The sequence below is a fragment of the Felis catus genome, chromosome D4 (genome assembly GCF_018350175.1).
Source record: "Felis catus isolate Fca126 chromosome D4, F.catus_Fca126_mat1.0, whole genome shotgun sequence".
NCBI lineage: Eukaryota > Metazoa > Chordata > Mammalia > Carnivora > Felidae > Felis > Felis catus.
Genome location: NC_058380.1, coordinates 90,101,556 through 90,128,319, shown reverse-complemented (window position 1 = coordinate 90,128,319; position 26,764 = coordinate 90,101,556). Strand labels below are relative to the sequence as shown.

The following is a 26,764-nucleotide window of genomic DNA, read 5'->3' as shown; positions in this document are numbered from 1 at the left end:
CATGATCGTGTGGTTCATGCCTTCGAGCCCCGCGTGGGGCTCTGCGCTGACAGCCCAGAGCCTGGAGCCTGCTTGGGATTCTGCATTTCCCTGTCTCTCTGCCCCTCCCCTGCTCGTGCTCAGTCTGTCTCTCTCTCTCTCAAAAGTAAATAAACATTAAAAAAAAAAATTAAGGGGCACCTGGGTGGCCCAGTCGGTGAAGCGTCCGACTTCGGCTCGGGTCATGATCTCATGGCTCGTGAGTTCGAGTCCCGCGTCGGGCTCTGTGCCGACAGCTCAGAGCCTGGAGCCTGCTTCGGATTCTGTGTCTCCCTCTCTCTCTGTCCCTCCCCTACTCATGAGCTGTCTCATTCTCTCTCTCTCTTTCAAAAATAAACATTAAACAAATTTTTTTTTAATTAAAAAAAAAAAAAAAAGCCGAGACTGGGGCTGGACACACCCAGGTCCAGGCCTGGCTCTCAATCCCTCGAAGCCTAAGTTTCCCCACACAGAGAGCCCAGCCTCACGGGCTGCTCAGGAGAGAGGACGCAGGAACACAGGTGTGCACTCGGCCCGGCTGTCTGCACAGAGCTGGGCGTAGGGACCGGACTGGCCGCGATTGCTGTAACAACCAGAGACACTAAGGTCGCGTTTCTAATGACATCTGTGTAGTGCTGCGTGAACATCAGCCTGGATCGGCTGCAGCTCACACACTGTTAGCAACCGGCAGCGTTAGGGCACGGTTCTGTCCTCAGCCTCAGTTTCCCTGCGCGGGCACCGCCTCCCTGGGGCTCAATTTGCATGCCCAGGAAGCAGGAATGACACCCACGTCAGGGACTTTTGTCAAACATCAATGAAACGAGGTACGTGATGTACGGGAAGGGGTCTAGCGTGTGGCCTATTCGTCAGCTTCACGTGAAACAAACTGTATTCCTTTTTTAAAAAAAAAATTATGTATTTAAGTAATCCCGACCCCCAACGTGGGGATCGAACTCACAACCCCGAGATCAAGAGTCGCACACTCTTCCGACTGAGCCAGCCACACGCCCCCAAAGCGTATTCCTAAAGAGTAATCAAATGTGCTCTTTATGGCATCCTGCCTTATTAGCCTTTTCTTTACAGGTAAAACTGGACGCATTTCTGCCAGATTCGTTCGAAATCAGATCTCCCGATGCGCAAAGCCGTGGGGAGGTTTGGCGGAAGGAGATCCCCCGCCGGGAGTCGGGAGACCGGGTTCTGCTGCTGTGTCAGAGGCAGGGCCGGGGCCAGAACCTTCCACTCTCAGGGCTTGAGGAGGGCTTGGGCGTGACCGTCACCAAGATCCCTGCAGCCAATGGCACCAGGCGGCTTGACTCCCACCCCCCCAGACCCCAGTGACAAAGGTGCACGAATGTCCATCTCGAAGCTCTGCCGGGCCAGCCCCTCCCTCTGCTCCCGCCCCAACAGGGGCCTCGCCACTCTGGGGGGTGCACTTACCTTGTGCCTTTTCTCCAGTTTAATGGCTTTCTGGGTGGCCTTTTGTTCCTGCACCCAGAGCTGCTGATACCGGTGCTGCAGCAGGTCAAAGAAAGGGGTAGAAGGCCTGCAGGGAGAAAGGGCAGGCAGGCTTGAGGTCTGGGGAGGCCAGCGGTCTCCTCTGCTTTCTCTCCACCGAGGGCGCCCACCTGACCTTCGGGGCTGCGGGCTGGGACACGGTGACAGAGACCCTCTAGACAGGCTTCCTGGAGCCTTTTTTTCAACGAGGCCTTGTCCTTGGGCTGCTGAAGCCATTCTTCATAAAGAATCTGTGAATCAGTCCCCTACCCCGTCCCTGCCTTCGTATCTGATCACCTTGGCCTGCCCTCACCAAGAATCCCGCCAGGTGGGTTCAGCAAGCGTCCCCCTGTCCTGGATGTGTCCCCTTAGCAGTTTTCTTCCCCTGACCCCCACACCCTGCTCCCCAGCTATAAAGCCCCACCCGTGCTCTATTCACAATTGAGCTCTGTTCTTTTTTTTTTTAATTTTTCTTTTTAATTTTTTTAATGTTTATTTTTGAGAGACAGAGAGAGACAGAGTGCAAGGGGGGGAGGGGCAGAGAGAGAGAGGGAGACACAGAATTGAAAGCAGGCTCCAGGCTCCGAGCTGTCCGCACAGAGCCCGACGCGGGGCTCGAACTCACGAGCTGTGAGATCATGACCTGAGCCCAAGTCGGACGCTCAACCCGACTGAGCCACGCAGGCGCCTCTAACTGAGCCCCGTTCTGCACGAAGACTCTTCTTCCTTTTGCAGTAAGTAGTACCGCGTAAAACCTTTACCCCCTCGGGGGCGCCTGGGTGGCTCAGTCGGTTAAGTGTGTGACGTCAGCTCAGGTCATGATCTCGCGGTTCGTGAGTTCGAGCCCCACATCGGGCTCTCTGCTGTCAGCACGGGCCCTGCTTCCGATTCTCCTTCTATCTCTCTCTGCACCCCCCCGCCCCCCTGCCCAGCTCATGCTCACTCTCTCGCTATGAAAAATAATAATAAACATTAACAAAAAACCCCCAAACCCTTACCACCTCTAGTTTCTGACTCTGGCTCTCCTTGACGAGGGTCCCCAGCCTAGGAGAGCACTTACCCTGTGCGGAGCATTTTGTATGCCTCACCCCTGTGCAAGGCTGTGGGCGGGAGGGTGGGAGGGGGGCAGGTGGAACCTGTCTAGAGTCACCAAATAAGTGACGAGGACAAGTTTTGTACAGAAGAACCTGAGCTGGTAACTGTAGGAGGAACGATAGAATCGCGGGGAGGGAGTATTTGCTGTGCAGCTCTCAATGAAATCGTGGATTTAGGTAATAATCGGCAGTGGTGCTAATGTGATTAGGTGGATGGCTGGTGGGGGACTTCACAATGGGCCGGGTGGCGGGACGGGGGTGGGGGTGGGGTCGCTGTAGCAGCTGAACTGAATGAGCCACTGTTTTTGTTTTTGTTTTTGTCTTGAGAGACAGAGGGGAGGGGGAGGGGCAGAAAGAGAGAACCCCCAGCGGGCTCCGCACCCAGCGCTGAGCCCGACGTGGGGCTCGAACTCACCAACCGCAAGATCATGACCTGAGCAGAAATCAAGAGTCAGATACTCAGCCGAGCCACCCAGGCGCCCCAATGACCTTTTTTTTTTTTTTAATTGTGGTAAGATATACATAAAATTCACCCAAGCGATCCATCTTACCATTACTGAAAGTGACAAAGGGACATGTGCCAGAAATGACACAACAGGAGGTACCCAGTACCGTCCGCCAGCCATTCTCTGGGAGCATGAAACCAAAGTGACCCTGAAGGTAGTCAAACTTCCAGACAAGCACCGTCAAACAGAAACACGACGCCAGTCCCACGCAACTGAAAGTTTTCCGGTAACAAGGTGAAAAACATAGCAGGTGGCATTAGTTTTCTGAATATATTTTAGCAATCTAATCCCTTCCAAATGTTATCGTGTCAACGGATAAACCTTTAAAAATACTCGTCGGGTGTTCGAAAGGTTCGGTTTCAGAATTTGAATTTAAATTAGTTAAAAATTAAGTACAATGGAAAGTTTGTTTCTTCGGGGCACTAGCCACCCGTGGAAAGCGGTTTTTAGGGAACCACTCGCTGAGGTTCGGGAGTTATTGTTTCTGTTGGAGGTGCATCCGGGTGGAATAGCATGTTGTTTACAATTTGCTTTAAAGAGGAACCTCCGGGGGCACCTGGGTGGCTCGGTCGGTTGGGCGTCCGACTTCAGCTCAGGTCACGATCTCGCGGTCCGTGAGTTCGAGCCCCGCGTCGGGCTCTGGGCTGATGGCTCAGAGCCTGGAGCCTGTTTCCGATTCTGTGTCTCCCTCTCTCTCTGCCCCTCCCCTGCTCATGCTCTGTCTCTCTCTGTCTCTCAATAATAAATAAACGTTAAAAAAATTTTTTTTAAAGGGAACCTCCAGGGGTGCCTGGGTGGCTCCGTCTGTTAAGCGTCCGACTCCCGATTTCAGCTCAGGTCATGATCTCACGGTTCGTGCGTTCGAGCCTCATGACCGGCTCTGCATGACGGTGAGGACCCTGCTTGGGATTCTCTCTCTCCCTCTCTCAAAATAAATAAATAAACTTTAAAAATTAAATAAAGAGGAACTTCCACAAAAAAATAGAATCCATTACAAAAATAAGGTGAAAAGGTCAACACGGATGGCAGGCTGTACGGATGATGGTTGAACCTGCGTGAGGAGAGCAGATCACGGGGCTGTATTACACTATTTGCTATGCTTGGGTGTGTGTTGGAAATTTTTCGTAATAGGTAAAAAGAGAAAAAGAAGAAGGAAGAGTGAGTCCCACTCATGACTTTCTGACCTTCCTTTTGATGGTGAACAATCCTGGCCAGCTTTTCTACCTCTCACGTCTGAGCTGATAATTCCATTTCCCTGGGCCAGAGAGTCTCAGATTTTTTGGTGCATAAGAGTCACCTGGGCCCAGGGGCACCTGGGTGGCTCAGTTGGTTACGTGCCTGACTCTTGATCTGGACTCAGGGCGTTGTCTTGCCGTTCGTGAGTTCGAACCCTGTGTTGGGCTCCGCGTCTAGTGGAGGCTGGTTGGGATTCTCTCTCTCTCTCTCTCTCTCTCTCTCTCTCTCTCTCTCTCTCTCTCAAAAATAAATAAATAAACATTAAAAAAAAAAAAAAAGAATCACCTGGGCCCAATTCCCAGAGGTTCTGAACCCAGAGGTGGGGGGAGTAGCAAGAAATCGCATTTTTAGCAGATACAGGAAATAGTTCTGATGCGGGTGACGAGGGCTGAGTAGTGGCCCTCAAAGTGATGTGCTTCCATCCTCATCCCCAGCAACCGTGACTATGACTTTATTTGGACAGAGGGCTTTTGCAGAGGTAGTTAGGATCTCGAGATGAGATTCATAAATGTGTAAAATGCTCATGGCAGCCCCGGGGAACTAATACTCAGGGGTTCCTCAGCTCACCCTTGGAAACACCACCAGAGACTGCTGTGCGGATGACGAGTGGTGTCTAGGGTGGGTCCCAAGACTATAAATCACAGGGGTTTTTTTTTACTGCTGAAGGAACCACAGAGCAGCGTTCTGGCCGTTGTCCTGTGCGCCTGGATCACTGGGGGCTCTTGTTACAGGCACGTTCTAGATCAGTAGGTCTGGAGTGGCCGCAGGTGCTGCGGTCCAGGACCCACCCTTCAAGGCTGAAGTCTTAGCCCCCTAAGTCCCAAGAAGCTGTGGTCAGTAATTTCTGAGCTGGTGTGTATAGACATTTTGTCCACGGCTTGCCTCCTTGCACTTTTTTTATTAATTTTTTTAATGTTTTTATTTATTTTTGAGACGGAGAGAGACAGCGCATGAGCAGGGGAGGGGCAAAGAGAGAGGGAGACACAGAATCGGAAGCAGGCTCCAAGCTCTGAGCTGTCAGCACACAGCCCGACGCGGGGCTCGAACTCACAGACCGCGAGATCGTGACCTGAGCTGAAGTCGGACGCTCAACCGACTGAGCCACCCAGGCGCCCCGCCTCCTTGCACTTCTGAAAATGCAAGCACCCCGGAAAGGCTCCGATCTTCCCACAGCCCAGGGGGTGCAGAAATGGAAGCGTCAAGAAGAGATTTCCCCCACCACCCCCGCTCCCCCCCTACCGCAGGATCGTGCGGCCAAGGGCCCAAGACGGCAAACCTCAAGCCTCTGTGGCTCGGTGTTTGATTTGGTTTGCGCGGCAGTCCTTTGAAAGTACCTTTGAAAGTATGGTCGACATGTCAACGTTGGGAAATTTTACACAATAAACCAGCCTTCGAGACCGTCTTGGAAATGGGTGAGTTCTGACCGCGCGGCCCGTCTGTTTGCATAGCAACGATTGGCTGGAGGGGAGTATCTCGTGTCGCCTGACCGCACCCCTCTCCCCGCCCTATTGCCTCTTTACCCGACCAGCTCCACTCCCCGTGGGGCCCCTCCAGGTTTGGGATTTGGGGGCCCCGGAGGTGGTTACAGAGTTGGGCCCGGGCCCTAAATCCCCACCCAGCCACCCCCATCTGTGTGTTTTCCTGGCATAACCTCACTCCCCAGGACACAGACCTCCTTGCGACTGGACCGAGTGGGGGCTCTATCTGAGCAGAGGTTCAGCGGCTTTGAAATGCCACTTGAGCTCAGGGGTCTCTTTACAGAGCAGCCACCAGTGTGTCTACAAACAGTGGCTCTTTGTTTTCCGGTTCCTTTACCCCTGTGGTGACTTTTATTGCTTAATTATTACACGCCCCATGCTTCTGAGCCGCCTAATTTATGGCCGTGCTTTCTAATGACACGAGATGCGTAATCTCCCAGTATCTACCCCAAGAGGCCATTCACAGCAGAAGAGCTATCTTCCCAGCAGCCCCCACTGCATACATCACCGAGAGCCTCCTTCGAGGCCCGCCCGCAGCCCGGGCCGACCGGCTTTGTGTCGTCGTCCTCCTCCGGCCAGTGGTTATTACCTGCGAAAGAGGCAGGGAGGGGCTCGGAGCCAGAGACTGGGTCGGGGGCCCCTGGCGGCCCCAGCCCGGCTGGCTGGGGGAGCAGGTTCGGGCCGCGTCCGCTCTGGCTCGTTAACTTGGATAAAAAGGCGGAGAGGCTTGTCGGGACCTGAATCGGATCCCCTCACCGTCGGCCTAGATCGGGGCCACGGGGTCCCCGCACTTGGCACGCGCTCAGCTTCTCCTGTGCCTTCCAGGCTCAGCTGTTGGGTCACCTCCTCAGGGGGCCTTGGGCGACGGCCCGGCCTTGGTCGGCCCTCGCCGGGTGCCCCCCCTCGCACAAGCGCACCGGTTCATTGGTTCACGGGTTTGTGACCGGCCTCGGCCACTGAAGGCCAGCACCACGAGGGCAGGAATGATTCGCGCCCAGTGGCGCTGCTCCCAGTAACTGTTTGTGGCGTTGAAGAAAAGAGGGGAGGCGAGTCAGAGAAAGAAAGATCGGGCACGATGTCAGGAGATGCACCTTTCCACAGCTCGGGGTACCAGAAGTTAGGCTTAGATAGGAGGTATAAGGACAAAGGCAGTAGATTGATGGAAATTGTTTTAAGTCTTTAACATTTATTTTTTATCTTTTTATTTTTGAGAGGGAGACAGAGAGCAGGGGAGGGGCAGAGAGGGAGACACAGAGTCCGAAGCAGGCTCCGGGCTCCGAGCTGTCAGCGCAGAGCCCGACACGGGGCTCGAACCCACGAACCGTGAGATCATGACCCGAGCCGAGGTCGGACGCTGAACCGACTGAGCCACCCAGGCGCCCCGGAAATTGCCTCTCAGTGGAGGAAGAGAGGTCTTTTTAAACAAATAGCGTGGAAACAACCGGACGTTGTGGGCAGAAGCCCACAAAACAACCCTCCACCTAAGTCTCATACCTTCTGCAAGAATTAACTCAAAATGGATCGTGGATTTCACTGTAAACCGATAAAACTTTCTGAAGAACGCGTAGGAGGAAATTGTCAGGAGCTCGGGCCACGCTTGGTGCGGGGTTCTTGGACTTGGCATCAAAAGCATGATCCGTAAGAGAAAACAAAATTATAAATGGGACCCCCTCAAAACGAAGAACTTTGGCTCTGTGGAAGTTCCTCTCAAGAAGATGAAAAGACCATGGGGTGCCTGGGTGGCTCAGTCGGTTGAGTGTCCGACTTCAGCTCAGGTCGTGATCTCACAGTTTGTGAGTTCGAGCCCCGCGTCGGGCTCTGTGCTGACAGCTCGGAGCCCGGAGCCCGCTTCGGATTCTGTGTCTCCCTCTCTCTCTGCCCCTCCCCTGCTTGTGCTCCGTCTTTCTCTCAAAAAATAAATACACATTAAAAAAAAAAAAAGTTTAAAACCTCAAGGTTGACTGAAGTGCCTAAAACATCAAGAGAGCTGTGAGCACTGGGCCCGGTCTTCGGGCTCTCAGAGCTTTGCTATCAACAATATTCCAAGGCTTTTCAGACTTTGCATAAAAAAGTTTCCCAAATCATGGGGCACCTGGGGGGCTCAGTCAGTTAAGCATCCGACTCTTGGTTTTGGCTCAGGTCATGATCTCACGGTTCGTGAGTTTGAGCCTCTGTGCTGGCAGCTAGGAGTCTGCTTGGGATTCTCTCTCTCTTCCTCTCTCTCTGCCCCTCCCCTGCTCACGCTATCTCTGTCCCTCTCAAAATAAAAAGATAAATAAATAAAACGCTTCAGATCATTTTATCACCCCAAACTGAGACAAGGAGAACGTGGACGCCGTCGATCGGTCTCACTTGCAACAGCAGAAGAGAGAATGAGAAGTGAAATATTCCCAGGCCAAATCGGGCCATGTGTTAATAACCAGAGGCCCTGACGTCAGCCCTCTGCCCACCCTGGGGCCTAGGGGTAGGGGGGTGGGTCACTCAGGGCACAGCTCAACCCCTGCCCCTTCCCACTGGGCTTCCGGGGTAGGGCGGGGAGGGAAGAAACTTTTCTCCCAGCGAAGCCAGAAGTCTGGATTACTACGCTTGGCTGGACATCTTAACCGGCGCCCGGAAATGGTCTTTTGTGCTGGACGTGAGCAGAAAGGCCTAGGATGTCTGGGATCTCACCGGGAAAAGGAGCCGGGCGGGGGAGAAGTTGACCCTCGGAGTCTGAACATGACATGGACATTCCAGAGTTCCCCTGCGGCTCCCACTTGTTGCCTGCGCTGGTCACATTAGTAGAACTATCGGCATCTTTATTAGGAAATATTACACAGCTGCCAAAAAGGATGAGGCGGCCACACGTGTAATGACCCGGGAAGATCTCCGAGACCTACGGGAAGTGTAAAAACACAAGTCGGGGGAGAGAGAGGCATGCATACACGTCCATGTACATCCACACAGGTGTGGACAGGTGGAGAAAAGCCTGGAAGGGTGCGGGGCTGGCGGCAGGCACAGGGGGTGGGGCAGTCGACTTACTGCTTATGGGACTCTTGTGCAATGAATAATATAGAAAAGACGAGAAAGGAAGGGAGGGAGGAGGGGAGAGGAGGGGAGGGGAGGGGAGGGGAGGGAGGAAAGGAAGGAAGGAAGGAAGGAAGGAAGGAAGGAAGGAAGGGGGAAGGAAGGAAGGAAGGAAGGAGGGAAGGAAGGAAGGAGGGAGGGAAGGAAGGAAGGAAGGAAGGAAGGAAGAAAGGAAGGAAGGAAGGAGGGAGGGAGGGAGGGAAGGAAGGAAGGAAGGAAGGAAGGAGGGAAGGAAGGAAGGGAGGGAGAGAGGGAGGGAAGGAAGGAAGGAAGGAAGGAAGGAAGGAAGGAAGGAAGGAAGGAAGAGAAGGAAGGAAGGAAGGAAGGAAGGAAGGAAGGAGAAAGGAAGGGAGGAAGGGAGGAAGGGAGGAAGGGAGGAAGGAAGGAAGGAAGGAAGGAAGGAAGGAAGGAAGGAGAAAGGAAGGGAGGAAGGGAGGAAGGGAGGAAGGAAGGAAGGAAGGAAGGAAGGAAGGAGGAAGGAAGAAGGAAGGAAGGGAGGAAGGAAGGAGGAAGGAAGAAGGAAGGAAGGAAGGAAGGAAGAAGGAAGGAAGGGAGGAAGGAAGGAGGAAGGAAGAAGGAAGGAAGGAAGGAAGGAAGGAAGGAAGGAAGAAGGAAGGAAGGAGGGAGGGAAGGAAGGAAGGAAGGAAGAAGGAAGGAAGGAGGGAGGGAAGGAAGGAAGGAGGGAGGGAAGGAAGGAAGGAAGGAGGAAGGAAGGAAGGAAGGAAGGAAGGAAGGAAGGAAGGAAGGGAGAGAGGGAGGGAAGGAAGGAAGGAAGGAAGGAAGGAAGGAAGGAAGGAGGGAGGGAGGGAGGGAAGGAATGAAGGAAGGAGGGAAGGAGGGAGGGAAGGAAGGAGGAATTCCAAGTTTGAGAGGTTAGGTGACCCAGCCAGGGCCACACAGCCAGTAATGGGGGTGACGGGTCCAAGCCCACCCCCCATCCCCTGAGGCCACGACACCAGAACTCTCCACGAGCAGCCTCAGGGGACCGGGAGGCGGCTGCCAAGGGCCCAGCGGTGCCCGGGCTGTGAGGCAGTTTCCGCATTCTCCGGGGTCCCTGACCCTTCGAGGGTGCATCCTAAGGAGCTATTTTACTCGTTTTCTTCTGCGACTGCTCTTTGCTGCTATTTTAAAACATGCTCAGCCTTTTTTAAAAGTCAATGTGGTTCTTTATAATCATAATAACAAAAGGCATTTTTTCCACCCCAAAATGAATGATTTTTGCCACAGGCTGAGAGCCCCTGTGGTCACAATTACAGCTATACCCTATCTGCAGCTCTCTTTTCAGAAGCTGGAGGGGGTGCCCACAGAAGGTCTTAATTATTTATCCTCACTAAATGAGCCGGGAAAGGTGGGAGTGGGGACGCCCGCACCCAGAGAGGTCAAATGGCTGATCCAGGGTCACACAGCACATTCCGCCAGCAAAGCCCGGACCCCCGCCCTCCGGCTACAGCCGAGGAAATGCCAGTCGATTTGCGCAGAGGCTGAAGGGGTCTGCCAGGGGGCCGCCTGCAGACAGAGAGCGGACCCAGGGGGGCTGGCCCCAGCGGGGTCCTCCTGGAGGCAGGGAAAGGGGTTCCGGGGACTGGGGAGGTCATGGAAATGTGATGTAGTTTCATTGAACACCCAGGTATATATGTTTTTTTTAAGTGGTCCTTACACCCAACATGGGGCTCGAACTCACGACCCCCGAGATCAAGAGTTAGATGCCGTACCGACTGAGCCAACCGGGCACCCCGCCTCCAGCTGTGTTGTCAAAATTCATCCAATGGGCACCTGAGCCATCTCCATATCCATAAATCACACCCCAATAAAGCTGTTTGAAAAGAAAACCCTAAAAAATTTTTTAAAAAGAAAAAAACTAAGGCGACAGACTGGGGAGGAAATAGCCAAGGCAGGGGTCATAACAGAGGAACGTCTTTGTGAAGGTACTAGGGAGCTATGGATGGTTCCTGAGCGAGAGGAGAGAGGGAGAGGCGCGACGACAGCCACGCTTCACAACTGTTGCCGCGGGGGTAGGTTTGAGGACCCAAGACCACTGCAGGGGAGGAAGGACTACACATCCCATGAATGAGATCGCAGCCCTGCGTTCGCTGCCTCCTTTGTCCGTTCATCCACTTGACCCAGCCAGAAGCACGAGTGGGCTCCACTAACGAGCAGAGTGGGCCATCCCCTCTCCGAAAGGCAGGGACACGACACGCAGCAAAAGTAACGACAATCATCACAGCCCCCACTTCTGCCTGCGGCTTCAATCCTCAGCACGACCCCTCTAGAGACAGATGCTGCTATTCCTGTTTCAAGGTGGGAAATCTGAGGCTCCGAGAAGGTCACTGTCTCGCCCAAGACCACGCAGCCAGTGAGGATGGCATTTGTGTGGGGGGCCCGTGGGCTCTGCGGCCCTAAGAGCCAACTGGAGCTCAGAGCAACTTAACTCAGCAAGGGCGTGAGAGGAGGAAATTCCTCTCTGGCTCTCTGAGCCTTTTTTTTTTTTAAGTTTCTTTATTGATTTTGAGGGCGGGAGGGGCAGAGAGAGAGAGAGAGAGAGAGGGAGAGAGAGAATTCCAAGCAGGTTCCGTGCTGCCAGCCTGGAGCCCCACGCGGGGCTCAAACCCACCAACCGTGAGATCATGACCCGAGCCGAAATCAAGAGGCGGACGCTCCCTCTCTGAGCCTTTTGCTGGATCTTTGAGGATGAGTAGAAGGTAGCTGAAGTGGGGAAGTGAAGCAGGGAGGCTCTGGTCAGAGGGGTCGGGGGTTGGCATGAACAAGTCCAGGGAATCAGATCAGGCCGGCACCGTGCCTCCCGGCCCCGCACTGGGCATCGGAAGACGACAATCCAGAAACACCTCCGGTTTTAATGAGCACGTACTATACCAGGCCCGCCACTGAGCACTCCAGCCGCATTCCCACTGATCCCTCAGGACTCGGAAAGGGAGGAAGAACGTTCCCGCTTTCACCTGGGGAAAGTGAGGCTCGGATAAATCAGGCAACTTGCCCGGGTTTGCTCACTGACAGGGAGTGGCCAGGTGCCAGAGCTGGGGGCCCCTGTCCAGGTTCCCCATCCGGGTTCTAAAGAGCCGCCCCCTTACGGTTGGGCCGTAAGAGGGGACACCTGGTGTCCCCTCTGCGCAGAGAAGGCCGGTGGGTCCTGAGCCTTGGTGGTCCCGTCCCCGGAACCTCAGGCCTTCACGGGTGGTCCCGAGGATTCCCGCCGCGTCTGAGCAGTGCCCATCGGCGACAAGCTGTTCGCCCCCGGCCCGGCAGGAACCTCTCAGGGAAGTCGCCCCCGCCGCCCTGATGTTTCCGCCAACAACAAAACCGTGTCAAAACTCAGTCTAATAAAGCGGGAAATGGGGAATAAAATGAAACGCAGTCAGCCCGGCTCGGGGTGGGCCTGCGAGAAACTTCAAATTAGTTCAACCCGATCTATCTCTGCGGCTCCGCGATTGATACTCCAGACCAGGGGTTGATCTCGGATGAAGGCACCAGGGACGAGCAAGGGAAATGGAAATTATCATTTGCAAACATTAGGCTGACACTTTGTGCGTGCGGGGGGATGGGGGGCTGACAGCCGAGATTTGCCAGCTCGGCTCCTCTCTGCCAAAGAGCGCTCTGCGGATTAGGGGGCCCCTTTCAAGGCAGCCCACCTTCATTTTTGCTGCTCATTAAAACTTTGTGCAGCCGGAGAACTTGGCGGAAGCGAGGAAGCTGCAGGAACCTTCTGAGGGACTCTTCAGGTACACATTTGTTGAAAGGTGTTTGAGAAGGGAGCCTTGGGTCTGACAAACCGGATTTTAGTACCGGCTCTCCGTTCACAGCGGGCTGAAATAATTGGTCATCAGTGACTACTAATTCGGTTTAGTAGCCAGAGGCATTTTTTTTCTTCCTGGAAAATCAATGACAGCACGGAGGTCTGTTCAACGTGATTCGGCTCAAAACCGGTCCTTCTTTGGCGCTTGATGCTTCCTCCAGTGGAGACAGCTATTTTGTTACAATGAAATTAAAACCCGTCTCTAATATGCCAGCGACTGCTGCCCCCGGGGGGGCGGGGCGGGCGCGGGCACCGGTACCCGCACGGCCTCGAGGGCGCAAGGAGCAGACAGGGGCCTCCGGGACCGGCCGCGGCCGGGGGACGGGCGGCAAGGTCTGCTTTGGGAGGCGGGAAGAGGCTGCAGGGCTGGGCTTCTGTCAGAGGCTCTAGATCAAGACCGAAGCCACCAGGGACGCGGCCGGTGACACCGTCTAAGGAGCCCCAGCTGGGGGCTTGCGCTCTCAGACAGGGCCCGGCGGCACGCTTCTGGGCTGGGGTGCCTTCCTTCCTCCTCCGTACCCGAGGCTTCCTGAATGGGCTCAGGTCTGACGGCCAAGTGACTTCAGTGACCGTCTACTGAGCACCTCACTGTGCCTACGGTTGTATCGCTGTTCGAACGAGCGATTCTGGCTAACTTTGCCTACACGGTACCAAAGCCATGGTTAAATTTTTTTTTTTTCAACGTTTATTTATTTTTGGGACAGACAGAGACAGAGCATGAACGGGGGAGGGGCAGAGAGAGAGGGAGACACAGAATCGGAAACAGGCTCCAGGCTCTGAGCCATCAGCCCAGAGCCCGATGCGGGGCTCAAACTCACGGACCGCGAGATCGTGACCTGGCTGAAGTCGGACGCTTAACCGACTGCGCCACCCAGGCGCCCCCCAAAGCCACGGTTAAATCCCATTTTTGGCTTTTTAAGTTTTTTTTTTAAATGTTTATTTATTTATTTTGAGAGAGAGAGAGAGAGAGAGAGTGGGGGAGGGCAGAGAGAGAACGAGAGAGAGAATCCCAAGTAGGCTCCGTGCTGTCAGCTCAGAGCCCGATGGGGCACTCGAACTCACGAACCGGGAGATCATGACCTGAGCTGAAATCAAGAGTCAGACGCTCAACCGACTGAGCCACCCAGGCGCCCCTTTTTTGCTTTTTTCCCCTTAATTATAAATGTTATCGAGACGGTTGTAGGTCCACAGGCAGTTGTAAGAAATAAAACAGAGATCACATGTACCCCTTCCCCAGTTCCCTCAATGGTAACGTCTTGCAAAACAGAAGAACGAAATCACACCCAGGATGTTGACATGGAGACTGTGCACCCACCTTATTCAGATTCCCCGCATTTATTCCTGCTCTTTTGTGTATGTTTCTATGCCATCTCATCACACGTAGAGGCTCACGTACCCACCACCCAGGCAAGATAGAAAACAGCCCATCGCCCCGGATCCCTCCTGCGGTCTTGAGAGCCATGACCCCTCCCTCCCACGCTGCACCTCGTGCCAGGGACCGCTCTGCGTCATCATTATAAGAACCTCACCAGAGACAGGAACGGGGATTATGTCACTCCCCGTTTCACTGGCGAACCGGTTGACAGGGGCACCTGGGTGGCTCAGTTGGTTAAGCATCGGACCCGCGGTCTCAGCTCAGGTCATGATCTCGCGGTTCGTGGGTTTCGAGCCCCGCATCCGGCTCTGCCCGGGCAGCGCGGAGCCTGCTTGGGATTCTCTCTGTCTCCCTCTCTCTCTCTGTCCTTCCCCTGCTCATGCTCTGTCTCTCTGTCTCTCAAAAAATGCACAAACATTTTAAAAAAAGAGTTGTGGTTGTTTTTTTTTAAAGTGTAATTTTTTTTTAATGTTTATTTATTTTTGAGACAGAGAGAGACAGAGCATGATGGGGGAGGGTCAGAGAGAGAGAGGGAGACACAGAATCGGAAACAGGCTCCAGGCTCTGAGCCGTCAGCACAGAGCCCGACGCGGGGCTCGAACTCACGGACCGCGAGATCGTGACCTGAGCCGAAGTCGGACGCTTAACCGACAGAGCCACCCAGGCGTCCCTGTGGTTGTTGTTTTTAATCCAAACGCCTGGCCTTCCTGAATCAGGCATTAGATTGTCTGGTAATGGCAACGCTGGGCCCACATTCCCATGTATCGGTAGCCCGCTGCCCTTAGACCAGGTGGGTGTTCCAGTTTGACACAGACCCTACCACTCCCTATTGCCTCACCCAGTGCCGGCTTCCCAGTACCTGCCAGGCCTCTGCAGGCGGGTGACACCGTAGCCCGGCCCTGTGCCTCCTGAATAACAATACCTGGCGGCTCTCTTCCGAAGAGCTCAAAGAACTCTCTACTGATGACCTCACACCGTGTCTTCTGACCCGGGAGGACGGGGTGTGGACCCCACTCGCAGACGGAGAAAGGGAGGCCCACAGAGATCCTAGGTGATGTGGGCAGATCCCTCCACCCAGGAGCAGGAGAACCTTGTGTTGAGGGTGGAGACTTCGGACTCGGAGGCTGGCTCTCCATGCTCCTCCCTGCCTTCATCTCTGCTCCCCCGGAAGGGGTGGGGGAGGAGAGGAAACTCCCTCGGAGGAGGAAGGCTTTGGACGGGCCTGAGGGAAAAGGCAGGGCCAAGCTGTCCCCTGGGCCAGGAGGCCTGGAGCCGAGGCCCTGGGACACTGTTAGGGACCCACGAACGTGTTTTAATTTCTTTTCAAATCAGCACAGCCATAGCATAGTTTTAATTATTATAATACTTTTTTTGTGCGGAGGAAGGGGCTCACGAAGGCCAGAGTGCCCTGGCCCACGGAAGTCTGGCCATAGCCAGCTGCCCGGGAGCAGGAAGACGGGGCCTGGGCTGTGTGTCACAGAACGCGTTTCAATCCCATTGAGAACACAGACCCTGAATCTTGAAGGCCAGTAAGAATCACCCAGGGAGTTTATTCGAAGTACAGATGCCCATGGGGGCGTCTGGGGGGCTCAGCCGGTTAAGCGTCCCACTCTTGATCTCGGCTCAGGTCACGATCTCACGGTTTGTGAGTTCGAGCCCCGCATCGGGCTCTGCTCCGGATTCTCTCTCTCTCTCTCTCTCTCTCTCTCTCTCTCTCTCTCTCCCTCTCTCTCTGCCCCTCCTGTGTGCGTGCTCTAACAATAAATAAATAAACGTCAGCAACAAAGTACAGATGCCTGAGTCCCGCTGTCAGACATTCTGACCCACCAGGACGGGGGCCCAGGCATCTGCATTTTACCCCACCCCACGGGTGATCCTGGCTCGTGTGGTCCCCGGTCCCCTCTGGGGGTTACAGCTCTGAGCCTTTCCGGGGCAGAGGACCCTCCAACCTGGGGCCACCGGCCGCAGAGAAGGGTAGGACGGAGGAGCTGGCCGGGAGGCGTGGGCCCCAAGGGCACACCGCGATGCCCACTTCCCTCCTCACCCCCACAGCCGCCTCGTTCTTAATTGTCGCCCCTTGGCCCGAGGGCCTGTCTTTTCTAACTAGCCGGGAGGAAGGGCGGTAATTGAGGTGCAGCTCTCTCTCTCTGGCAGGACTCTTAGAGCTAATTAGAGAAGAGGACCTCTGGGCTTGTGGTTATTTTTTAATTGTTTGTGGATCCAACATAAAAGCTAATGACAGAGGAGGGAGGCCCAGTTAGCAGCAGACTTCTGGCTTCTAAATTTGTCTAAGAGGTCATTTGCAATTTGTTAACATTTTTCACAAGGGTGAAGTCAATTAGCAGTTTCCCCACACAGGCGCCCAGAGGCGGCGGCGGCGGCCACAGGATGGGCGGAGGAGCCTGGCTGGAAGCTTCCCTCAACCTTGGGGGCCTGCACCCGAAACTGGGGAGCTCCCCTCCTGGGCACCTGCACCTGTGCAGAGGGGCTGTGGCTTGAGCCCCTCTGGGGGGAAAAGGCTCAGAGAAGCCAGTGGACAGGACAGGGGACGACATGCCTTCTGGACCACTCAGGAGCCTGCCGTGCAGGGGTCCTGGCGTCTGGGGACACAGTAGCAGGCAGAGCATCCCTGTCCCGTGGGGGTGGGGGGCAGTGAGGGAGGCAGAGAGAGCACCGGCATCTGGTGTAAGCTGAGGAGGGTCGCCCTGGAGCCCAGCCGCTCCGCCCGTGAATGTGACCCGGAGGAATCTCGCACCCGGGAAGCGAGGAGCCCCCCCCCGCCCGCGTGTCCGGCGATGGAGGACGGACACACCCACCCAGCGGACCAGGGCGACATTTGCAAAGGTGCGGGGTGAAAAAAGCAAGTCGCCACGCGACGTGATTTATGTGGTTTGAAGCCACGCGAACTCACCTGCGTTATTTATGGACCTCGAACGGTGTAGGAAAGATTGGGGAACTCTGGATGGAAAGCATGCCTCTTCTAACCTCGGGGTGGTCCTCTGGGAACGGAGGGAAGGGCGTGGGGTGAGGGAGGGGTGAGATGGGGCTTCAAGCTGCATTTGTTCTATTTTATTATTTTTTTAATTGAAAAAATTGTTTAAATATTTATTTTTGAAAGAGAGAGACAGAGCGTGAGTAGGGAAGGAGCAGAGAGAGAGGGAGACACAGAATCCGAAGCAGGCTCCGGGCTCCGAGCTGTCCGCACAGAGCCCGACGCAGGGCTCGAACTCACAGACCGCGAGATCGTGACCCGAGCCGAAGTCGGCCGCTCAACCGACTGAGCCCCCCAGGCGCCCCGAGTTCTAGTTTATTTCTGTAACGATAATTTTTTAAAAAGCCTCAGGTGCAAATACGGCCAGGCGGTTAAGTTTGCTGAATCTGAGCGGCGGGTTCATGGAGTTGGTTATGAAACTTCTGAACTTTGCTGTGTTTTTGGAGAGTTTCCTAATAAACACAGAAACGCAGAAAGGAGGGGCGAAACATTTGCTCCTCTGGGAGGCATCGATACCTCTCGTCTTTTCTCTGATTAAAACCTTTGATGGCAAACTACTGTCTTGTTTTCCACAAAAACATGATGGGACACACGTAACAAGACTCCAGCAGCACAAATCCCCAGGCGGTAACTCTAAAGGCAGTTGCCTCCTAGGGGCGCCTCGTTGGCTGAGCAGCCGACTCTTGGTTTCGGCTCAGGTCATGATCTCACGGTTTGTGAGTTCGGGCCCCACGCCAGGCTCCACACTGACCGTGCGGAGCCTGCTTGGGAACTCTCTCTCTCCCTCTGCCTCTGTCCCTCCCCTCCCTGGCACTCTCTCTCTCTCTCAAAATAAATCAATTAAAAATAATAAAGGCAATTTCCTCAAAACCCCACGGTGACTAAAATGCAGGGCTTTCTGGCTTGGCAGTAAGGCGCCTTTGATGATTACAGGGGGGTGAAAAGTGGCCCCCCCCCAAAGATACGTCCTCGTTCTAAGCCCCAGAACCCATGAATGTGACCTGTTTGGGGAAAGGAGCCTTTGCAGATGTAACTAGCTTTGGGATCTTAAGGTCAGATCACCCTGGATTATTTGGGGGAGCCCTAAACCCGGTGACACGTGTCGTTACTGGAGACAAAAGAGGAGAGACACAGACGCCCTGAGAAGAGGCCATGTGGTCACAGAGCAGAGACTGGAAGGTGCGGCCACAAGCCCAGGAGCGCCTGGGGCCACCCGAAGCTGGCAGAGGCTAGCACCCAGACCCTTCGGAGGGAATGGGGCCCCATGACACCTCGATTTCGGATTTCTGGGCTCCACCTTAGGAGAGAAGATGTCTCTGTTGTTTTAAGCCACCAGGCTTGTGGGGATTTGTTACAGGACACTGATAACCGAAGGTCCGTGCCCAGCCAATCCACACCTAGGAAAAGACTTGCTCATTCAAGCGTTGGCCTGTTTCCAAGTCGGGGATGGGTCACAATCCAGCCACGCAGTACAGCAACAAGCACTTACTGAGCACCTACTATGTGCCAGGCCTGTGCTAGGCCCTGGGGATACAGCGATGAGCAGAGCCAGGCAGGGCCCAAAGTCCCCCGGGGCCCTCTCCCGCCCTCCTCTGCCCGCCAGAAGCAACGTGCACCGCATCGCTGTGTGTTGCTTTGTGTCCCGCTTCCTCTCTGTGTCCCAAACACCCCACGTGGTGCCGGCACGGCCTGGCGCTGCGTGAACACGCAGTACGGGACAGAAGTAGCAGATGGGACCTTTGAGGTCAAGTCCCACTTTCCGGCCACGGGATCACGGGTACGTGTGTCCGCGGCTCTGTTCCCCAACGGTAGAGAGCATGCTGCTACGAACGGGTCATGGTGAAGGTCACGTAAAGGGCGGTGCATAGAGCGTCGGTCCCCATGCCTGGCCCCGGAGGAGCTAAGGAAACGGAAGCTGGTATTACTAATCAAACCTAATGCGGGCGCCCGGGTTTCTGGCTTGAAAGGCTGCCTCCACCTGGTCCCCAAAGGGAAGAGAACCGAGTTGGCCCCTGGGCGCAACGTATTCAGGGACATGCTTCCTCTGAATTCTTCTTCTTTTCTATTTTAATTTTTAAAAGTGTTTTTATTTATTTTTAAGAGACAGAGACAGAGTGAGAGCAGGGGAGGGACACAGAGAGAGGGAGACACAGAATCCGAAGCAGGCTCCGGGCTCCGGGCTGTCAGCACAGAGCCCGATGCGGGGCTTGAACTCGTGAACCACGAGATCGTGACCTGAGCCGAAGTCGGACGCTTAACTGCCTGAAGCACCCAGGCGCCCCCACTCTGAATTCTTCTGCTTGGGGGTCCTGCACGGTGACGAGTCAGGCTTGAAGCCTGGCTCTCCCTGCCACACCAGGGATTGGTGGCTGGCTCCCAGCGGGGAGCAGCTCCTCTGTGCCCCATGTCACAGGGGCCACCGTGTCACGGAGGGGCAGGGCCAGCCGCAGCCCAGCAAGCCCTCCGACGGTGTCAAGACCGGGGCCATGGAGGACGGGCGCCGGGCCCACTCTCACGCGTTGCCCACCGATGCCGGCAGGCGCGGCCCGGCTCTGGAAAAATCAAAAGCGGGAGCGGTGAGCTGGGGAGGCCCCGAGGGGGAGCGGCCTGCGGCCTCGTTAGCGCTGACCCTGGCACCAAGCCGCTCCTGATGGATGGGGTTCGGGAGGGCCAGGCCCCAGGGGAGCGCGGCCCTATCCATTATGGGCCCATCAGCGCCTCCCTGAGCCCTCCCTGCTCCGAATGCCGGGAGCCTCGGGCCGGGAATAAATCTCTGTCTGGGCCGCAGGAGATCGGAGAGGGAAAAAAAGGCAAAGCATGAAAAATGTCTCATTCGCGGCTCCGGCAACAAAGCCGCCTTGGAGGGAGGAGTGAGAGGGAGTTTGGGGAGGTGGGAGAGGTTATAGCACGAGCAGCCAGGCAGGGGTCCCAGAGAGGAAGGGGGAGAGGATGGGCCCTCCCCCACCACGTCCTCCCAGCCCCATCTCCCTGCCTGGGCCTGTCCTCCAGGTCAGGTGCACGGAAGCAGGCTGTCCCTGAGGAGGGGGGACCCTGGTCGGACACAGTTTGGGGTGTCCCAGGCTCCGGCCTGGCAGCTATCTGGGGTAGCCAACCCCTCCATCTAAGCTAAGCGTGAGGGTCCCGGAGTAAATCACCCGGACCCGAATCCCCGTGCCTCCAATTCCACCTGTGACCTCTTGCGAAAGGACATAACCTCTGCCTGCCTCAGTTTCCTCCTGGGTAAATGGAGGCGCTGGGCTGCAGTGAGGACATCCTGAGTTACTCTGTGGGGAGCCGGGTCCCCGGGAAGCGCTCGTCGACGTCTGCGGCCAGGGCTCGCTGGGACGCGGGCGGCCTCGTGGGTGACGCTCAGGATGAGAAATGATCTCCTCACTCAGGGCCTGGCTCTGTCTGCTGGAATTGCGCAGGCCGTGGGGCAGGAGGCGTGGCTCAGATCCTGGCTCTGTCACCAACTGGCCGTGTGGCCTCGGGCAAGTGACCCTCTGAGCCTCAGTCTCCTCGTCTGTAAAGTGGGGATAATGGTCCCTGCTTCATAGAGTCGTAAGGATTTCGTGAGATGACGTGCCAGCCAGCCATTCAGCGAGGGCTCCGTGACGTCAGCCACCCGTACCGCTCTCCAAACACAAGCCCCTCCACTGTTCTCATTTTTCATCACCTTTGTACACGGTGGTTTCTGTCCCTCATCCCACCCACCATCCTGCCGCCTCTGGACACGTTCCTACTTGCGGACCTTCCCTGAATGTACGATGCCTCCCACTTTTTAACTTGATGGCACGAGTGTGACGTGAGCGGCAGATAGAGTAGGAAGGTAGCCTCCCTTGTTCGGGACTTGCTACCTCTATTAATGAGGCCACGGGACATAGTCACTCTTTGAGACAGCGTGACCACAATCCTGAGCCATAACATCAACCACAGGGGAACACAGCAGAGTCTGTTAAATGACACAAGACTCTGGCTTTCCCATCCCCTGTCTGGTCTCAAGTGTGCTGTGAGTTTACTTTCAATTACTCTGCCTCAAAGCCTGCAAAGGCCCTGAACCGTAGTTTTCCTCAACAAGCACTTCCTGAGGACCTACTCTGTACCTGACTTTGATGATGTAGCAGTGGACAAAACTGACATTGTCCCCGGCCTCCAGGAGCGGAGTGTCCGGGAGAGCAGAGAACTGGTGACTGCCGGCGCGGGGAGCAGGCCCGCGCACTGAGCCACTGAGCCCCTGGGTCGGTCGGCAGGAAGTGCATTTCAGGTTCAGTCTTGGGGCGGAGGTGGGGCGGGGGGGGGGGGGGGGGGGTCTTTGCGAGACCCACACGCTCCCCCTTGTGGTCAGCCCCATTTCATTCAGCCGGGCTTTGGGCCACCCATAAATCTGGAGCAGGTCTCCCCACTGGGAACCTGTCTTGCCACCCCGGGACGGTCGTCTGGGAAGGGGCTTATTATCATTTTATAGGAGTTCGGGCGGGCGGCTTGGATTTTGGCCGTCAGCTCTGGGAGAAACAAAATAACCCGGAGTGATTGATGGGCCCATTGTAAATTTGTAAAATAAATCAGCTTGGCAGAGAGATTCAAAAAACCTGTCAGGCAGCAAACATTTTTTAACAGCCTGTAAAATTTCCTCCATCCTTCACATTTGTCAATGTCAGGCTGATGATGCATCTGATAGCTGGGCAAGCAGCACAGACAGAGGGTGGGCTGGTAGCATAAACGCGCTCAGCACCAGGATGGAGGGCGGGGGGGGGGGGGAGGGTCTAGACGAGCCTAATTGGCGGATGAGCCAAGTATCCTACGAAAGTCGCACGTTGCTGCCGGCTTCCCACTCAGATTCCAACGTGGCCACTCGCTCGTGCGTTCATTTGGCAAGGATTTCCCGAGGGCCCCTTCAGCAAGGGCACTGTGGTCAGCACCAGGGACACCGAGGTGAGCACAGCAGGCTTGGAGCATCTAGTGTAGTGAACCTTCCCGGTGCCCCCTCAAGGAGTTTGTCTATCAGGAAGTGGGGAGCCAGTAAAGGGGAAGGGCAAGGGGAAGGGGAGGGCGCATCAGAGGGGAAGCTCACCGTGCTGAGATTAACTTTAAGGCTTTAAGAAAAATCCAGACAGGACGGCCGTACTCTCTCTGTATAGTGTACATACACATTCTGTCTCAGCCCCCCTCAAGTGCAGAAAAAAACTAAGCGTATCACCTCCACCCTTGTGTTTGTGAGGCAAGCAGCTCACTGCCACGGTCACCGTCACGAGTGCAGCGCAGCCAGGGGAAGATCACTTCACCTCTCTGACCCTCTGTCTCTTCTTCTGCAAGACGGGCAGGTAGGAGTCCCAACGTGGCACTCACTGAGCTGTTCAGAGTTATTTAAGGACGGGGTGCATCGGAGGCGCTCAGCACAACGCCTGACACGTCGTTATAACAATAAAGCCTCGTTGCCATTATTGGTTCGGGGCATTACTGGCTCACGGGCTACCTACCCTTCATCTGGTGCGTGTCATACCCAGACACGCGGTGGCCGTTTGCTTACTGACTGAGTGATGGGTCCCCCCCCACCCTCCCCACCCCCCGGCTAGCAGCCTTGCCTCGTGTATGGCGTGAGCTCCCAGGCAGGACGGTGGGGGGCTCCGGGCGCCCAGAACCTTCCGGGAGCACCAGCTGCTGCCCCGCTCTTGCTGCTTCCCCCCTCCCCGCCAGTCCCTGACTCATCATAATCGACAACGCTGGACCAATTAGGAGCAGTAACAATTAAGATGTGCCAAGGGCATGGGAGCATTTGCAAACACTTGTTAAAATGCATCAATAATTAAGTGCTTCCTTAATAGTTACATTTCTGGCCTCCAGACATATCTGTTTATGGACCCTGGGTCGCAGCATGCTTGGAGATTCGTGTTACGGCCCTACACGTGGGTAATAAGAATTTAAAATCCTTCCCTGACCTGAAGTCTGAGATTTGACAGCGAAACAGCAGAGCGGTAAGGCACGGGCTGTCTCCAGCTGCCCAATCCTAGAGGTGCGGTCCTCAAAGCCGGCCAGCCGGACGGGGAACAAGTCCAGCTTTGCCACCGTGCGGCCAGCAGCGGGGCCTGCGCGCCCCCTTTCCTGGACCGTGAAGCAGATGTCAGGCGGAGGCATGGTACCTGCCTCGTAGGACTGAGATTAGCATCAGCGATCACACACACAAAATGCCTGCCTCGTACACTCAGCGCAGAGCGGCTTCTGTTCGTGGTGGCCCCGACCTTCATCAGGGGACAAAGAGAGGCAGCAGGTAGCTGAGGGATCAGGACGACCAGTCGACACCAGCAGCTGCAAACTCAGTGCCCACGAGGACCAGACAAATGGCAAAGATGGGAGAAGCCAGGCTTGGGGCAGGGGGGTGGGGAACCTGTCCAAAAGGGGCACTGCCTCTCAGCTCTGGCCCCTGGTGCCTGAGCGCAGACCCTGGGTGCAGGGCGTCCAATCTTTCACTTTATTCACTGAGAGAGAGAGAGAGAGAGAGAGAGAGAGAGAGAGAGAGAGAGAGAATGGGAGACAGTGTGGGGGAGGGGCAGAGAGAGAGAGGGAAACAGAGAATCCGAAGCAGGCTCCAGGCTCCGAGCCATTAGCACAGACCCCGATGCGGGGCTCGATCTCACAAACCGCGAGATCATGACTGGAGTCGAAATCCAGAGTCAGACGCTTAACTGACTGAGCCACTCAGGCGCCCCTGGGCTTCTGGCTTTTTAGGTGAAGCGGGAAATCCAGGTTTTTGTTGTTGTTGTTGTTTTTATGAAATCTCCTGGCTTTTTGAATGTGGCACCTCATGGGGTGCCCGGGTGGCTCAGTCGGTTAAGTGTCCGACCTCGGCTCAGGACATGATCCCGCGGTTTGTGGGTTCAAGCCCCACATCGGGCTCTCTGTGGTCAGTGTGGAGCCCGCTTCAGATCCTCTGTCCCCCTCTCTCTCTGACCCATCCCGGCTGGTTCTCTCTCTCTCAAAAGTAAAATAAACATTAAAAAAAAAGGTTTTTTTTTAATAAACGTGGCAACTCATTCACAGTTTTCGTCACTGGATGGGCCAAACATCTCTGTGGGCTGACTTGGCCGTGGCTCCCCGCTCGTGACCGCATGGCCACACGGGCACCGTTTCCCCATCATGGCTTGGGGCCTCCCCTTTCTTTTAGCCACACCAGCTCGTGGACTGAAATGCACCTTTCCAATTTAGTGACCATCTGTGACAAAGCAGTGTGAATTGGAAACCAAATCAGCCAAGTGGAAGGACGGACGGACTCCGTCATCCCGTCCATCGTGAAATACGTCAAAGGGTAAGAGATTTGACATCCGGGGGACAGGGAGAAGAGCTGGGGTCAGAGTTTTATCTCACACGGCGGTCACACGCTCGGGAGCGTCCCGAGCTTCGAGTGGCTTTTCTGTGTATTTTGTTATTATTATTTCTTAACATATCTGTAGTTGTGAGTAAACGGTACTCATTTGTTTATTTATTTATTGGACCAAATCGCCCCCAACAACTCCTCGGGTAGTCGTGTGTAATCAGATTTGTTTGCTACTTTTTTTAACATGCTTTTAAAGTAAAGAAATAAATACAATTGAGGCTTGTAAAAGGTGATCATTAGGAAAGGGGCCTCGGCCCCATAACTTCAAAGTAATAGCCCCATTACGGAGCTGCTTCTACTTACGTTGCAAGGTTGAGGGGTTCTGGACGCTCGCTGAGCAGCTCAGTAAAAGCCTTTCCGGCGGCCATTTAACCTCCATTTACGAAGAAATAAAGCAAAATTGATGCTGATTTGGGCCTGCTTTGGGGGATATTTTTGTTCGGTAAAAGCCCTTTGGCTTGCAATTTGCTGGGCCGCCCTGACACATGAGAGAGGGCTGCTGTTGATAAAGATAAAGCTTTATGGCCACGATATTTGCTGCTAACAGCAACCTAATGCAGCATTTTCATTTTTGTGCAATTAATGTTAACGTCTGCTACGAAAATTGTCATTAAATACCATTTTAAAATCCATTCAATTTGCATATGCAAAGCCCATTTACCATCACAGAGGATATAGCTGGCACTTCATCACGTCCTTACCCTCGCATCGTAGCCACTCGGTTTTATAGCAATTTAAGATTTTATATTGAAAGCCAGATGATAATGGATGTCCTTTCTGAGCCCAGCTGACTTCAGCTTTTCCATTGTACGTGGAACAACGCAGCCCCAGGACCGGGAACCGTGGGCATTTGCGCTGTACCTCAGTCCCAAGGAGGCAAGTGTGCAAGAAAGAGCACTGGATGGGGAGTCCGCCCACCTGGCTCTAGATGTGACTCTTGTCTGGTCCCAACTTGCTGTGTGACCTTGGGAAAGTGTCTTGACCGCTCTGAACGTCTGCTTCCTTGTCTTATTTATTTTATTTCCTGGTTTTATAAAGTAAGCTCTATACCCAACGTAGGGCTCGAACTTAGGACCCCAAGATCCAGAGTCACAGGCTCCACCCACTGAACCAGCCAGGTGCCCCGGCTTTCTTCTTTTAAATCATGGCTTTGAACCAGGTGATGGCTAACGTCCTACGTCTTCTAAAATTTTGTTCTTAAGTATAGGCACTTCAGGTTGAGAACCCAGCTTAGGGAGATCGGTTAATTTCTCCCTGCCTAAGCTGGGCCAGTAACCCCACCTGCCTCCCCGCACAGGCCCTTCCAAGACAAGGAAAGGAAACCGACACAGAGGCCAAACATAACCTGAGGATCCCAGCTGGCCGCGTTACTGCTCTAACATCCCATTCACAGGTCAGGAAACAGAAGCCTTGGAGGGAAACTGTCGGGGACCACGCTGGACCGAGAGCCCTAGGCTGACGGCTGCTCGCAGACACCATGCCGTCTCGGGGACACTGGTGACTGGCCCGGACTAGTCTAGTGGTCTGGCACACAGTGGGAGTCTCTGTCCCTCTGTACTCCAGGCGGCCTTGGGAAACCTTGCCTTGGAGGGACTGACTTTAGGGCATTATTATTATTTTTTTTTAATTTTTTTTCAACGTTTATTTATTTTTGGGACAGAGAGAGACAGAGCATGAACGGGGGAGGAGCAGAGAGAGAGGGAGACACAGAATCGGAAACAGGCTCCAGGCTCTGAGCCATCAGCACAGAGCCCGACGCGGGGCTCAAACTCACGAACCGCGAGATCGTGACCTGAGCTGAAGTCGGACGCTTAACCGACTGAGCCACCCAGGCGCCCTTAGGGCATTATTTCAAAGGGGGGGGGAAGGGGGGTGTGCCAACGAGCGTTAAACTGGACCAGAAATGATTTTCCAATGGGTCTGTACGGTCACGTTCCACGTTTGGAGGGCTGGCGAATAGAAACGCATTTCCGGTGAGAGACACGTGTACAGCTGAGACCATGGGAGGTGGGAGAGCTTTACCGCAGAGATGACGCTGAGCTGAACTCCGGAGAATGAGTAGGTTTTACTAGGTAGGGTGGCGAGAACAGGCGGGGGAAGGCATACAAAAGTATGGCAGCTCCCGCTGCGGAAAACACGATGGCACGTCCTCGAAACACTAAACTTGGAATCCCGCGTGACTCAGCAAGTACACCCATGGGTAGATACCCAAGAGAACTGACAGCAGGGACGCACACGGGTATTTGCACACCCGTGTTCACGGCGGCGCTATTCACAATAGCCAGAAGGTGGACGCCGTCCGAATGCCCATCGACGGATAAACGGAGA

At 54.9% G+C, this 26,764-nt stretch overlaps 1 protein-coding gene across 1 annotated transcript in view; it reads right to left on the bottom strand.

Annotated features, from left to right (window-relative positions):
* CFAP77 (cilia and flagella associated protein 77) overlaps positions 1 to 26,764 on the bottom strand; it is a 131,843-nt gene that overhangs the window by 29,694 nt on the left and 75,385 nt on the right. The window contains exon 4 of the mRNA XM_023242912.2: positions 1,456 to 1,561. Coding sequence (XP_023098680.2) covers positions 1,456 to 1,561 — 106 coding nt within the window. The remainder of the gene's footprint in view (positions 1 to 1,455; positions 1,562 to 26,764) is intronic.